The 16,361-nt window shown below is 47.4% G+C and overlaps 1 protein-coding gene across 2 annotated transcripts in view; it reads left to right on the forward strand.

Annotated features, from left to right (window-relative positions):
* Positions 1-11,093, forward strand: part of LOC135828645 (lysophospholipid acyltransferase 5-like) — a 42,463-nt gene extending 31,370 nt beyond the window's left edge. For both annotated transcript variants that reach the window (XM_065341076.1, XM_065341067.1), the window contains exons 10-17: positions 629-740; positions 1,648-1,734; positions 3,724-3,843; positions 4,510-4,556; positions 5,023-5,173; positions 6,550-6,708; positions 7,806-7,891; positions 10,437-11,093. In XM_065341076.1, coding sequence (XP_065197148.1) covers positions 629-740; positions 1,648-1,734; positions 3,724-3,843; positions 4,510-4,556; positions 5,023-5,173; positions 6,550-6,708; positions 7,806-7,891; positions 10,437-10,485 — 811 coding nt within the window. In that variant the 3' untranslated portion in view covers positions 10,486-11,093. The remainder of the gene's footprint in view (positions 1-628; positions 741-1,647; positions 1,735-3,723; positions 3,844-4,509; positions 4,557-5,022; positions 5,174-6,549; positions 6,709-7,805; positions 7,892-10,436) is intronic.
* Positions 11,094-16,361: the final 5,268 nt, after the last annotated feature.

Raw genomic sequence — 16,361 nt, forward strand, 5'->3', positions numbered from 1 at the left:
TCACTGTGAAAAAGTGAAACTGCTCGGTCTGCTCCGGCCTCGAGGCCGGAGCAAGCAGAACATGTTCTGGCCGACCCAGAACAGGTGCAGTCCCAACCAAACGCGCTGTTCTGGTGAATCCTGTTCTAGTTCGTACCAACCAAACGCGCCCCTAGTCTGTAGCACATCAAAAAATAAAAAATAAAAATAAAATCCGCCCTCCCTCCCCGATTTTTGTGAAAAAAAGGACGATAAACTGGGATTTTATTTTACTTGGCCTAACAGAAGGGTGGCAGAAGACTACATCATGCACCATCCACGAACGAGGAAAATCGACCGAGGGACATGATAAAGGGGAAAGAGAGAGGATGTGGACCGTTACTTTCCTGTTTTGTTTTTGCTCTTTTGTGTTTTTGTTTTTGTTTTGTTCTCCCCTCTCTTATTTTGTACGGACACGTGGCACAGTTTGGCGCAAGCGGGGTGGGCAAACCCGCCCACTACGCGGACGTGCTTATAATAATAATAATAATAATAATATACCCTATTTGTTGTCCTCCACTGGTGGCCATTATTTCGAAATAATTTATTCTGATGGATAAGATAGGTGCATCTCCTGGATTTTGGTTTGTTGTGTTGCTCTTGGTCACAGCTCTTTCGGCGCAGCTGCCATTACCTTTGGCAAGACGATCTTTGCCGCAGTTCTGTCAACTGTGCTGGCTGCCTATTTCCCTAGCAATCTCTTGATCACGCCAGAGTTTGAGGTAGGAAGTTAGGAACTGTTGTAAACTAGCACTGAACTAGCCTATGCTTCCTATAGTTATCGCTGTGAAACTCTGAGAAGACTAACAGGGATCATGCGATACTGCTACTTCTGAAGTAGCCTGTAGGCCATCAAGGGCTGGGTCCGTTAGGTATGAAGACAATGATGACGGCGATCATCTGTACCCACCCCACTGGTTAGTGACCCTGGAGTGGTCCTGGCCTGCTCGAGCTCGACTTAGACCTCCAGCAACCGGATTAGGGTACTCTGCTCTTCAATGCAAGCTGCAGCTACAGCGTCTTGGTTGTTGTTGCCATATGGCAGCTACTGGCGAGCCAGATCAGAACTTACAGTCCAACGGTTTCTTTTACACACAGGCATGGCCTAGTAACACAAAAAGGATGATGATGACGAATCTGGTGCACCACTGCACTTGTAGAGCAAGAAAAAGAAAATCTGGCATGATAATGCTCTTCATAGCCTTCGGGAACCGACACATCATTTAATGGTGTAGCCTGACCGAAGACCACCGTGACTGGAGACTGGCCTGCAACACCATCACCATCCAGTCACGTAATCATGTATCTTGGGACTTCGCTTGCTCCTGCGGTTAATTTGTTTACTCTTCATAGGACCTTAATTGCCACCCGATGCTCTGTTCTCTGTGAATGTTTCAGGATTTGCCATCAGTGCCCATCACCTGCGGATGAGCAGGTGTATTGTGTGTGGGTGTGCGCGCGCGTGCTAGCGTGTGTGTGTGTGTGTGTGTGCGCGCGGGTGTGGTGGTGCTGCCGCTGTAGTAACAGTTGCATACCATCCTAACCTACTCTCTCACTCTATATTTTCTTTTCCTGGGACGCTATGGCGTGTGAACTTCCTGTTTCTTTGTGCAATGTGTAATGTTTCAGGCTCTACCACTGCCCTTGCGATGGCTGCGTTGTCTGCCAATGGGAACGGCTACTTTTGCCAAGTACTGCATCGCTTGGGGCTTAACGGTAAGCGGAAAATTGCTACGTTTTGGCACTGTCATCTTCGCGAACCACCATTATCCTATCGTGAATCAAGAAGTCGCCATATCTAGCTTACCTGCACTGTACACTATAATTATTATTAGGGCTCAAACGGTTAGTCCGATTAACCGGTTGCAGACCGGTTACGAAGAATTAACGGTTACGCAGTAACTTTTCAGTCAATTTTTCAAGTATCAGGTCGTTGCAAAGCAAAGGATGCACTTTCGCAGCCTGTCGCACGCGTACGCAATTTCTGGGCTGTCAAGTCGGTCATATCTGGTCTCTTGGTGTGAGAGTATGTATGAATGAGCATGCAAGAGAATGTACATGTGTGCGTTGTACTGAATAGGGTACATTTTTTGAATGAGTATAGTCAAATATACGGTTAAAAAAGAGTCCGCAGGATTGCCGTGGCTTAGGGCCTGGTCAGACTGCGGCAAATTTTGGTTGCCTGACGAAAAAAGAACAGCGTCCAGAATTAGAATCGCGATCACACTACACATGTGGGGAGAATGAAAATTCAAACTTCATTTCGAGCGTCAAGTGATAATCTCCACGAACGACGTCAAATTCCTTCACCTTGGGGATCGCCAACACCTTCAGTGCAATCCTTGCAACCATCCTTATGAGTTTTGTTGTTGTCCGTGGCCAATTAGCTCCTCGATATCGAGATGAAAAAATCAGTGATTATCAGCGTCAATGGCGTATCAGCGTCAAACTCCTGTTTGGAGCGGAAAAGCGTGGCCCGTTCTTGCTTTTTTTTGGAGCGTCAACTCTCGCTTTTGCCGCTCTGGCGGCAAGTTACTATGGAGATTCGGATTATAATCCTAGGATTATTTCGATTTTGCCGCAGTCTGACCAGGCCCTTATAGGTTACTTGGTCCTCGTCAGCGATATTGTCGCTTATCTTTCAGCTTTGTTTTTATGTCGCCAATGCTTACTTGGCAGCCCATTGCATCCCAATTTTTGTTAGCAAGTTAGTTATTAGTTAGGTTACTAGTGCCTGAAAGGTCTAGCTAGAGTTCGAGTGGATTTCGAGAGCGACGGGTGGATTTCGAGAGCGACGGGTGGGTGATTTTGATTGATACAGCGCCGCATCAAAATAGATTATCTTGTTACGCTGTGCAGGCAAGAGCAGCGCAAGCCACATGAAAGTAATCCGTTACTCGGAATCAGCTCCATTTTGCTGAACGGCCGAGATCGCTCACCTCAGGGATCGCTCGTCAAGCTGAGATCGCAGCTCCCTTACCTCCAGCTCAACGCTCGGAGTATCCAGAGCGTCGTGGAGATTTGCAAGTACTGTACGCGTCAGCGTCGTCGTTCAAAATAAAATCGTGCAAAGAACGGCGTCTGATTCGAACCACACATGCTGTCGTGCCGCCCACGCGAAGTCCTATAGAGAAGGCGACCGTCACGATCGACTTCTCTTTAGAAAATAGCCAGGCAGCGGAGAGGAAGAGAGATGAGCTTGCAAAAGCAAGAGAGTCGATCCCGAGCAAAACTATTTGTCGCCAGCGCCGAGAGCAGCGAGGAGGAGGACCAAAAAAAGTAGGAACCCTTCCTTGGACAATAAATTCCTCACAGCTAGTTGTCACTCTATACCTTACCGTCCATCGTACCAAGTTTTATCACTTCAAGTGCACGCGTTCATGTCCAAAGGCTAAGTTCAAATTGTCGAAAGATAAGCGACAATATTGCTGACGCGGACCAAGTATAACCGTTAAACCGACCGTTAGCTTAGCAGTTAACCGTTAGGGGTAAACCCGTGACCGTTTGAGCCCTATTGATTATGTGCTTGTGCCTGTGGCGATGCCAGTCGAGGGCCATATGTACAGGAACAACGCACTGTGCATGCACTTCAGACACCCACAGTGCTTGGCACACTACAGCTGCTACTGGTGGTGTTCCTAGTCTTGACTTGGCCTTGTGCTCATCCTCATCCTCATTGTTGTTGCCATCGTCACTGCTGCACAGGAAGTGTCCTGCACACTGGTTGGCTACAGCTACAACGGCACGGACAAGAATGGCAAGATGCGCTGGGATCAGATGAACAACGTTGATGTCTTTGGCTTCCTCACCTACACCAGTTCTCATGTAAGTGTTCCAACTGACTGCCTATACAGTCAACTTCGCAAATAACGACTGCGGATATAATGACAATTCGCGAATAACGACAGAATTTCCATGCCCAGAGCAAAGTCCCATCCAACTGGAATACATACAATGAGACTTTGGGTGTAACGACACTTCGCGAATAAGGACACTTTCCTGATGCCCCGCCGAGTGTCGTTATAACTTATAAGCGAAGTTTACCATGTTAAGACGCCGTCTACGTGGAATGGAAACAATCCTCCAAGTGTTGTTGAGTGGTGTACTGTGGACAATGTAGCATGCATGCAAGACTAGTGTTGTGCAAGCCCAGCACTGCGGAGTTGGCCCGGTAACATGTAGCACTACTCGTAGTATACCGTATGCGGGTTGTCCAGGGCCAGGGGTTCTCTTTGGTTTGCGCTGAGTTTGAGAAGAAGTTAGTCCTACTCTTAGTGCAATACTACCATTGCCTATGGGAATAGTCTGTACAATCACTGTACGGTAACGTTGTATCAGAGCCTGTAACAAGTCGCTTTCACTGTAGCTCAATGTTTGTGAACTTGATCAGTTGCTTTGTGCACATCTGACGTGTGTGTGTGTGTGTGTGTGTGTGTGTGTGTGTGTGTGTGTGTGTGTGTATGTGCACATCTTGATTTGACGTGTATGCAGGGTGTTATCGACGTATTCAACAAGAAGACCAACGACTACTTGAAGAGGTGAGCACGCTCCTGTAGGATGGAATCCATTGCTCTAAGCACACATGGCCACACCGTGCTTGTATGCATTGCCAGTGAATGCATGTACAGTTGCGCTTGGTGAAATCCGACCCGGAGTGCGTATTTGGCGCCCTCGGCTTGCACGGCCCTTGGCGCCCTGGAAGTGGCACGAATGCGGCTGAACGTACACATGCAAAAGTACAATGATGTAATCGGAACGGTCCCAGGGCGCCAACTTTGGACTGAGGGTCGGATTTCACCCAGCCCAACTGTATGATTGTGCTGATCTAATGATAATTTCAACTGTAGTTTAATGGCTCATGGACAAAGTCAGAACCTCCAGAAACACAGTGGAAATTCGGAGCAAGGGAAAGTCTTCGACTGCTGTTGTGAAATATCCTGTGAGCTAAGATTCCCTTGCTGAGCACATGCCCTTTGCAACTCATGTTGCCTTTGCCGTTACCAGGTACATCTTCAAGCGCGTTGCCTTCCTGGGCAACAAGAACCTCTCGATGGCCATCATGGCTGCCTTCATCTCCTTGTGGCATGGTGTTCATATCAACTATCTCATTGTCTTTATCCTCTGTGAAGTGCCAATGGTCATTGCTGAAAGACAGGTAAGCACCATTTGAGGATCGGGGTACATTTCCATCCCTAACGTTTGTTGCACATATTGCCGGTACACACATATTGCCGGTACACACGCACACACACACACACACACACGCACACACACAAACACGCACACACACACACACACACACACACACACACACACACACACACACACCAGGATCCGTGGCCAGGAGTTGCTACCCCGGTTGCTCAGTAGTAGCATCCGCAGATATGAATGGTCCTCAAGCTGTATTCACATGATCTCTGGCTGGCACAGGGGCTGCTGACCTAAGCTGAGATACAGACATATCTGTTCTGGATAGGGAGATGTCCTGATCACACTGAGTGCCTTTTCCGTTGATTCAGATCAGTATGGGACTGGAGAAAAATGTGTCCAGGATATGGAGGTGTCCTGTGTTAAGAGGTGGCCTGCCAAGGGAGGTTCTACTGTACTTGAAAGTAACTCTCACATGTAAGAGAGTGGTGGACTTCAAGTCTTGGTGCACCCTGGAGGCTACACCAGTGAATTCAAGTCCTTCACAAAGGTCTCTGACATGTTTGAGCTGACTTTAGTTGTATTGCACTCTTTCGAGCTCTGTCTCCCTTGTTAGGCCACACGTTTTTATTTCTATGTTTCTCGTCACCTGGAAATCTAAAAACGAATGCGAGAGGTGGAAAAAAATATAAAAATGACCGAAAAATAAAAAAAGTTTATTAGACCTTTGTTCACACTAAAATCCACCAATACACCATACAAAATAGCATCCATAGTTAGCAACTAGTATGTGGTAGGAGCTTCTGTCACAAATCTGTGCATGTGCAGCTAGATTGCGCACAAAAAATGCCGTCCTTGCATCATGTGCCGCGCAGGCCAGGCCACATTATGTACATGTGCATGAGTGTGCTGGTCCGCACATGCACAGTCAGTGCAGCACAGTTTTTTTTTCTTTTTTTCTTCCAGACTCCTGAATCGTATGCGCGCGGGTGCGAGAAACATAGAAATAAAAACGTGTGGCCTTATATCCTGGAGCTCTGTCTCCCTTGTTATATCCTGGAGCTCTGTCTCCCTTGTTATATCCTGGAGCTCTGTCTCCCTTGTTATATCCTGGAGCTCTGTCTCCCTTGTTATATCCTGGAGCTCTGTCTCCCTTGTTATATCCTGGAGCTCTGTCTCCCTTGTTATATCCTGGAGCTCTGTCTCCCTTGTTATATCCTGGAGCTCTGTCTCCCTTGTTATATCCTGGAGCTCTGTCTCCCTTGTTATATCCTGGAGCTCTGTCTCCCTTGTTATATCCTGGAGTTGTTATGTGTGTTGTTATATCCTGGAGTTGTTAACTCATAGTGACCATGTACCTGTTTCTGCCTTCGTTGCTTTCAGTTCTGGCCCGTCTTTGAGAATTTGGCTGGCTTTACGGTTTGGACAGCACCAGGGCTGCTGCGCTATCCCCTGATTCTGCTTGCTTGGCTCTATGCCCATTTCTTCTTCACCTACGGATCCGTCGGAATGAATGTTCTGCAATGGAACAACTTGGTGCAGGTATGTTCTCGTGGTGGTGGCGGTGCTAGTACTGCTGCTGTTTCTGCTGCTGCGCTTGGAGTGTTGGTGAGGGTGGTGGTATAATGTGTAATATGGGGGAGGGGGGGGGGGGGGGTATGGTAAGGGTTGGGGAAGGGGGGGGGGGTATGGTAAGGGTTGGGGAAGGGGGGGTATGGTAAGGGTTGGGGAAGGGGTGGGGTATGGTAATGGTTGGGGGGGGGGGGGATGGGGGTATGGTAACGGTTGGGGAAGGAGGGTGGGGTATGGTAAGGGTTGGGGAAGTTGGGGAAGGGGTGTGGGGTATGGTAAGGGTTGGGGGGGGGGGGGTATGGTAAGGGTTGGGGAAGGGGGTGGGGTATGGTAATGGTTGGGGGGGGGGGGATGGGGTGGGGTATGGTAAGGGTTGGGGAAGGGGGTGGGGTATGGTAAGGGTTGGGGAAGGGGGTGGGGGTGGGGTATGGTAAGGGTTGGGGGTATGGTAAGGGTTGGGGAAGGGGGTGGGGTATGGTAAGAGTTGGGGAAGGGGGTGGGGTATGGTAAGGGTAGGGGGGTATTGTTAGGGTTGGGGGGGGGTATGGTAAGGGTTGGGGAAGGGGGGGGGGGTATGGTAAGGGTTGGGAGGGGGGGGGGGGGGATGCCCCATGCTGTTTCCACTGTGCAGTACCTGCTCTGACTAGGTACGCTCATGCTTCAGTTACCTGGACGCCAAGCTTATGAGCACTTCAGACTACCAAACACCCTTTGAACGAGTTTTGGCATTATTATTTTCTGAGGATGGTCATTGGCCGATAAGAGATATGCAATTACAAAGCAGACAGACATTACGGTGATGTACGGTATTGTACGACCTTGCTAGGATGCCCTTGTGAAACTTGCTAGGATTACTAATAATTATCTTATCACCATTGTGCGTACTAATTCTCATTTTAACCGCTAACGTTAGCCCGCTGGCCTGTAGCGAAGGTCCCTGGTTCAAGTCCTGGTGGGGACTGTCAATTTTTTCTTCAGACTTTTTTTCGCTTTTCGCTCCCTCCGGCTTATGACCGTTGTTAGTGTTACAATCTTGTTTTTCTGTCCTTTACGTTTTCCCTGTTCAGTCTTACAAGAACATCTTCTTCTGTTGCCACATCGCCATGTTGATGTGGTTCTCGACATACGCTCTGCTCATCCCATCTCGTCTCAAGTAAGTCAGTATTAAGTCCTACCGGTAGGACCCGTGGTCCTACCGGTAGGACGGCATGCAAGCTATCATTAAGCACTGATGTGGCAAGATGACAAGGCAACTGCACTGTGATCAAGCTGTGTATGCCCCCCCCCCCCCCCCCTTACACACACACACCACACACACACACACACACATACACACAAAAAACCGTTGCAAGTAAACCGTACATCACATGTAGGGAAAAGAAGTTCAGCGTTGTTTATTGTGGAGTCTCTCTGTATGAACTGAACTTTACTTGTTTTGCCTTTTGATTATTTCTAGAGTTTTTGTGTGCATTAACTATTGACCCAGCCATACGACTCTGTATTACGAGGTGATTCGTCATTATTTAACACGAAAGTAAAAAAGCCTTCCGTAGGGTTCGAGGTGTGAATCTTTCCATTTCGTCCTCTAAAAATGTAATACTGATGTCCTTGGATTGCAATGTTGGGATTCTCATTCACATAATCCTTGGTGTTGGGAAGCAGGTGGCAGTTGAAAAATGGCAATTTTTCCGCATATTATTTGTTGTGGTCATTTCTTAACATCATGGTAAAATAGGCCTTAGCAGCACAATTTCAAGTCAGTTTTCAATAGAAGGAGACCCTACGTCTCCAGGATGGTCCAGCAAGACTGGATCAAGATCATGTTCATCCAAATACAAGCCATTCAAGCTTACATAGCAATAGGTGTATTACCCTGATTTCATGTGTAATTGTGATCAACATCTGTTAGCAAATTCAGTGATTGCCAATGTTTGGTCATTACTAGGGCCAACACACCGACATTCCTCCTTCCCAGGCGTTGTTTCCAGTATGTAGCTATCATATGCTTCCTATTCAGCTAAATATGTTGTCACTCGAGGTTGAAACCACCGGCTATGACTCTCTTATACTCTATTTTACCGTAAACATCGCGCACATGCAGACTGAAAGCTCTTGCAATGTCACTTCCTGAAGGAATATCAGTTTCAATTTTGGAGGCGAACTTGACAGAACATTGGCAATGGCAATGGCAAAAAGAAATTTGACATGACTTTTTGCAGGTGCTTGCAATGAGATATTTTACCGATTTGTTAAGAAATGACTCAATGTTAAAAAATTATGAATCACCTCGTATGGGGTGAACGACTGAGTCGATAAGTCGACTGGCCAGTCGATAAGGCTGAGTAGATAAAAGGAAACCCCTTATCAACTCGAACAGATGTTAAAAAATACTCGTATATGTACATGCCCAGAACTACATAATTTATAGTTCACCCAATGCTGTAGACAGCAAGCTGTTTCGGCCATAAAGGCCTCATCAGTACAGCTACGAGCTAAATAGGCCGAGTTACCAGCCATGGTGCACAGGAGGCACCACAGACATTAAGGTAGCTCGTCGCTCTAGCGCCAGAGTGCTCAAACTACAAAAAGTAGCGGGCATTGCGCGATGCAGCAGCACTAGAGCAGCCTACTGAGAGTGCTCAACAAGGCCAAAGCCGAGGAGCGTGATACCCAATGCTGTAGACAGCAAGCTGTTTCGGCCATAAAGGCCTCATCAGTACAGCTGCGAGCTAAATAGGCCGAGTTACCAGCCATGGTGCAAAGGCGGCACCACAGACATTAAGGTAGCTCGTCGCTCTAGCGCCAGAGTGCTCAAACTACAAAAAGTAGCGGGCATTGCGCGTAATTTATAGTTCATGCACTTGTCCTGCGAGTTCAGGCCATGCACTGTGAAGTACACTTGGTACCTAAATCCCTTTCATGTTAACATTCAAAACGGGTCCGTTTGAAACCTACAGTGAGTCTGCTCATATTGTGCTTCGTCGAAGCCTACAATGTGCTCATGTTATGCTTCTGTTTGCTTGTGCATGGGCGTGGGACCATGCATGTGCATGTACCGTATTATCTCTATTAACTTCCTGATTACCTTATACGCCCAGCACTTATATTTTTTCAACCCGTCCCGACCCCCAGGCTTATATTAGAGACTGGGCTTCTACAAGAGACTGGCTTATAATTTTTCCACCATCTGGTACATGCACATTGCCTATTATTTTGCATTGTATCAGTAGCACAAAGTTTCCCAGCAGGTACCGGGACTGCAGTTTTGTGCTTCCTGGTACACTGAGCGAGTCTGAATTTTATATCTCGGGGGTCACAGACTTTTACCACAGCAATCAGCATGTGGGTATGTGACACTTTGGGATGTCAAACATACATGGACATGATCCATACAGGTCTCCAATATAAGCCCTGCGCTTATATTGGAGACTGCGCTTGTATATCTTCGAAGCCCTCTTGGAGTGCGCTTATAATAGAGACTGGGCTTCTACAAGACACTGCGCTTGTAATAGAGATAATACGGTATGTATGCACAGATGTGCTGTGCTTGTGTTCATGTGTGAGGGCAATGTCAGTTGATATGATTGAATCTAGTCGATAAGGAATTTAGGTCAGTCGTTTCACCGCTACCCAGCCACCAGTTGGAAGCTGTGCTACCTTGCTTGAGAACTCTGGCTTTGTATTTCTCTCCTGCACAGGAAATCACCCCAGGCCGCTGCCGCAGCAGCAGCAGCCAAGAAGCAGTGAAAGCACCGTGACCATCGCCGGTGAGGAATCGTTTCCCTTTAGTTCCCCGGAACGCCGTGCTAGTTTGTCCACTCTGCGTGTGTGTAGTCAGCAGGCTGCTTCGCTGTGTCCGGACACAGTACAAATACGCAAGTAATTGTGCTTTGGTGAATGCTGGCTTTCACTTTTGACTGGTCGTTCTGCCCAACAGCGAGCTCAGCATGTGACTAAAAGTACTTTTGGTGTGTGTGCACTCTGTGCGTTATCAAACAATACACACTTGGCTTCTTTTTGCCTTGACAGCCTTGCGACTCCCCAAAATTCCAATTGTTTATTGTTCTGATTCTTGACCTTTGAGAGTACGGAATATTTATAACAGAGACTAACGACATCTTTATTAAAATTTTGTAATTATAACATTAGCTCTAGGATAGAGCTTTTCAAAGGGCGCATGCAACTGTCACTGCTACAGTTTATTAGTACTGTAGTGAGTGATTATTTATTCCGTGGCTTCAAGCTTGCGTGCTGCACTTGATCTCAGACTGTTTTCTTTTACTCGTTCAGGATTATGGCGTGGAGTGTTTGATTTTCTGAATACGAAAGCTAGTACAAAGGCTATTTGAAACTGAGACCACTTCCGCAGTGTAGTGATGGCTCAAGAATCGGGTACTTGCAAAGCTGAAAATGCATGCACTCCGGCTGTTCTACGGCCGCACGAGAGTACAGCACGGCTGATTAGAGCAAGGCTGCCAGGCGCAGTGCGATGTAAAACGACCCAGTCACGTGTGGAAGGTCAGACTTGCCATATTCGATTGTCTGCAGGTGCTGGGGGGGGGGGGGGGGGGGGGTGGCTGTTGAGTTATGCACTTCTTAGAACAGTAACCATTCTAGTGAGTTCCATCACTGCCATATTTTGCATCCTCTGAAGCTAAGTGCTGTAGCAGAAGCTGGTTAGAGTAAAAATTTTGGAACTCTCCCGTTTTACTACGTGTGGCTGAGCATGTGTTGTATACCGCAGTGCATGCATCGGTTCGACACCGTATCTTACCGTATCTTGATGTCTACTACTACTACCGTAAAGTACCGCCAGAGCGCCCCACCATCTCGTCCTTTCGTGGCCGCCTTGTGGAGGTGGATTCCTGTCTGTAGGTCATACGACACGGACCTTGTACAAAAATTGCACATTGTGCAGTCAATCCGTACCCAGTTTACCTTCGAGCTCCACATAAAAGCATACCAAGTGTGACCTTAGTACACGAAGGTTCTCAAATCGTACAAACTTAGTAGCATTCTGCCATACGATTTTCTTCCCTTGGCTGTAAAATCAAGGTGGGGCGCTCTGGCGGTACTTTACGGTACTACTACCTTAAAGTACCGCCAGAGAGCCCCGTCTCGCGAGAGCACCCCACCTTGATTTTACAGCCAAGGGAAGAAAATCGTATGGCAGAATGCTACTAAGTTTGTATGGCGTGAGAACCTTGTTGTACTAAGGTCACACTCGGCATGTTTTTATGTGGAGCTCGCATCTGCTCGAAGGTAAACTGGGTACGGATTGACTGCACAACGTGCAATGTGTGTACAAGGTCTGTGTCGTGTGACCTGCAGACAGGAAACCACCTCCACAAGATGACCACGAAAGGACGAGATGGTGGGGCGCTCTGGCGGTACTTCACGGTACTACTGTAAAAGCCATTATTCTAACGAGGCGCATATATAACGATTTTCACTCATTCTCAACGCTCAATAGGACAGTATATGTATCGATTTCTGTATAACGATTTCTATTTTAACGACAGATGTCTCCTCGTTAACTCGTTAGAGTTAGCACTTCGTTATAATTATGGCTTTTACAGTAACATGTTTTTCGATTTTGACAGCATGTTACAAGGCGAGGACGCGTACTACTACTACTACTGCTACTCCCTCTCTCTCTCTCTCTCTCTCTCTCTCTCTCTCTCTCTCTCTCTCTCTCTCTCTCTCTCTCTCTCTCTCTCTCTCTCTCTCTCTCTCTCTCTCTCTCTCTCTCTCTCTCTCTCTCTTCACAGATAGGAAAAGAAAAGATGAAAATGGAATTCGGAGAGTGGGTGGTGCAGTTGTACTCCGTACTCCATGGTAGTAGAATTGGACTTTCACAGCGTTCAATTTTATCATGTTCCGGTTATGGGAAACGGGCAGCCCTACTTTACGATTCCACATTAGGGCTAGTAGTGTTCAGAGCCGATAATACCAGACCAGTAGTCACCTGGATGATTGCGCTACATTAGCCATCGTTTTGTGGGACGGAGTGTAGGAGTTTGGAGCGGACCGGCACCCCTCGGTGGGTGTCTCTTCGCCAATCCTGTCCTCCAACAGCACTAACTGTTGCGCATTCCGTGACTCATACGAGAAGTTGGCAGGTCGGCGTTTGTGTACGATTATCTTTGTGCTAGCTTGCGTGAGCAGTATCTGCTCCAGAGCCGCCTGCCGGGTCAGCCGGGTCAGCGACACCTTTGGGGGGTACTTGGGCCCGTTTGGAAAAAGAACACCGGGTCACGTGTGACCCGGTTGGGAATACAATTATACATCAGGGAGCCCTAAGATATTTACAACAACTCCCTGATCATAGGCTGATGTACCGACACATGCAGTAGCCACACTTGAACGGACCCAGGTCTGACCCGGTTGCAATGGTTGTGCCAGGTACACGTGTGCCCGGTTAGTTTGAAATCCTAGAGCAGACACTGGTGAGGTATGTGTGTGTGTGTGGGGGGGGGGGGGGGGGGGTGCTTTCCTGGTTCATGTCATATACAGGAGATCATATTCTCACAATCATGGTCCATCGATCTAACGGTCCATGTTCCGTGAAAGCTTCAGTGTTAACTATAAAGTACACGTGTACACTGGATATAGCATGCTGTGGGCTCTAAAGTACATTGTTATAGGACCCTCCGATATGCATGTACGACCCACCCGTATAACCAATCATTCGACCTTGGGTACCGGTATACAAGTACAGTACCGTCGCTGGCTATAAAGCGCAGCTTTGTATCAGAACTCTGGAGGTGCCATACTCAAGTGTCACTGTACAACAATTTGATGATGGTTTCTGCGCCATGGGTTAGCTTGCTTGCATGCAATGATTGTCGATGCATGCATGCAATGATCGTCGATGCATGCACAAACCAATGCATGCACAAGCAGGCAATGATTGTCGATGCATGCACAAGCAGGCAGGTGTCAAGCACTGCACTGACCAGGTATATCAAAGCAGGATATGAAGTCAAGTACAATGTATATCAAAGCAGGATATGAAGTCAAGTACATGTTTTCAATTTCGACAGCATGTTACAAGGCGAGGACGCATAGTGCGCATGACTACAACCATAACCCGGCTGGTCGAAATCGAAAACATGTTAAACTATCAAGCAAGGCTTCTATATCCGGCGATGGGCGTCACATGGTCAATGGTGTGTGTGTGTGTGTGTGTGTGTGTGTGTGTGTGTGTGTGTGTGTGTGTGTGTGTGTGTGTGTGTGTGTGTGTGTGTGTGTGTGTGTGTCACAGTGAGACCAAGAGTACATAACCTGGGCATCTTCTTGGCGAGACTAAGTCTACAGCCACTGCACTGACAATCCGTAGTTGACAGCGAAAGCGGACAACAAGTGTCAACACGGCATCTGCTTTCGACTGCATCTGCATCGATGCATTGACAGTGAGCGGCAACCACACGTACATCTACTCACTGCACTGAGTCACTGACTCACTGCCTGGACAGATGCCATGCACTTCCACAGTAAAGCAAGAGAGGTCTGCTGGCAGTGCTGCGCATGCCACACTGAGTGCGTTCGATTACACGCGCGAATCGATTCACGAATCGATTCATGAATCGATTCGCGCTATTCACATCACCCCATGTGAATAGAGGGAATGGATTCCGAATCGATTCCAGGGCTCATGACATGAAATCGAACGACTTGAATGCATGCGAATGGATTCATGAATCGATTCAAGTGTGTAATCGAACGCACTCACTGAGTGCGTTCGATTACACACTTGAATCGATTCATGAATCCATTCGCATGCATTCAAGTCGTTCGATTTCATGTCATGAGCCCTGGAATCGATTCGGAATCCATTCCCTCTATTCACATGGGGTGATGTGAATAGCGCGAATCGATTCGCGCGTGTAATCGGACGCACTCACTGAGTGCGTTCGATTACACGCGCGAATCGATTCATGAATCGATTCGCGCTTTTCACATCACCCCGGCCCATGTGAATAGAGGGAATGGATTCTGAATCGATTCCAGGGCTCATGACATGAAATCGAACGGCTTGAATGCATGCGAATGGATTCATGAATCGATTCAAGTGTGTAATCGAACGCACTCAGTGAGTGCGTTCGATTATGCACGCGAATCGATTCACGAATCGATTCATGAATCGATTCGCGCTATTCACATCACCCCATGGCATGTGAATAGAGTGAATGGATTCCGAATCGATTCCAGGGCTTCTGACATGAAATCGAACGACTTGAATGCATGCGAATGGATTCATGAATCGATTCAAGTGTGTAATCGAACGCACTCACTGCCTACTGACAGTCTGTAGCCTAGTCAGCTAGTGTTATCATGGTTATGTACATAATGTAGGTAGGTCTCAACTCAGGAGTCGACCAACGCAGTCAAAAAATTCCTGTACCGCCGCATCTTACGACTCCCCGCGGGCCCGGTACCGCCGGGTACTATAGTCTGTATTTGCTCCAAAAATAAGACTAAAGTCAGGAAAGAAGACATGCACCAGTACAGTGTCAGTGTGCACTGTCGGTCAGTGACCGCGTGTCTAAACATGGTGGGTCGGTCACCAGTCACTGAGTCTGTACACTGGCTGATGAGTAGATCTACGAGTGAATCTAACTGTCTTTTACTAGTTTTTAGGATCCAGGCCATGTGCCTGTCCTAGTACATAAGTATGTGTGAGCGGACAAGGTAGAAATGGAACGTTAACTGCAGTCTGGCAAAAACTGTTTTTTTGCATGAAGGTCACCTACAACTATCTGTTTTTCAGATCCCAAAGTTTCAGGCTGATACTATGGTGGGAAGTGCCTTACATTCACCATTTTCTAGACGCCGGTCAGTATTTTAATGTCTGTTTCGGGATGATTTAAACAGTCCACCCTTCAGTACAACCAAAACACTGAAAAAAAACCATCATCTTGGCCTGTATTTCTCCACAAGTGTATATCAGTGTGAAAGATGAGCTGATCACACACATGGACTCGTTTGAGGTGGAACCAAGCAACAAAACCACATAACTAGAAACAGCCGGAGCCGAAAAATCAGCTCCAGAGTAACTCGTGATGCAAGGCAAAATAATAGGACTGTTGAAGCTGGTACTCAATCCACACATCAATTACCACTACACACATGTCAAAAATTGAAGAATTTGGCGGACAAATGGTAATTCCAGTGCGTTCTTGCTTCAGCCATGTGTGCACGCTCTCACCGTATACTGTTGGCGACCTCGGACTCTGCTCTGATGCATTGAGGCTCCCGACGACTGAGCGGCGCACCTTGGTAATATAGTTTGTAACATTTTGGCAGGAGATAGACAGCTCTTGAACACACAGCATCGAAATAATATTCCGGAGACGCACCACCAATACGGTGCCCATTGGCGAAGCACGACGAGTCCACAGACTTGAGAAACTGTACTTAACGTAACGTTACACATCAGTCCGCAATCCGAGGCCCGGTTTGACTTCTTTCCACTCAGCTCATGTTCACCAGCCTTGTCCATTCTGTGTATCTCAATTCTTAAAACACTCATTTCCAGACAGTGCACGATGCAGGTCTGCCACTTGCATCCAATGCATTGGGCAACAGCTAGCTAGTTGTTCTGGGCTATTAAGTCCCTG

This window comes from Sycon ciliatum, chromosome 1 (assembly GCF_964019385.1).
Source record: "Sycon ciliatum chromosome 1, ocSycCili1.1, whole genome shotgun sequence".
Taxonomy (NCBI): Eukaryota; Metazoa; Porifera; class Calcarea; order Leucosolenida; family Sycettidae; genus Sycon; species Sycon ciliatum.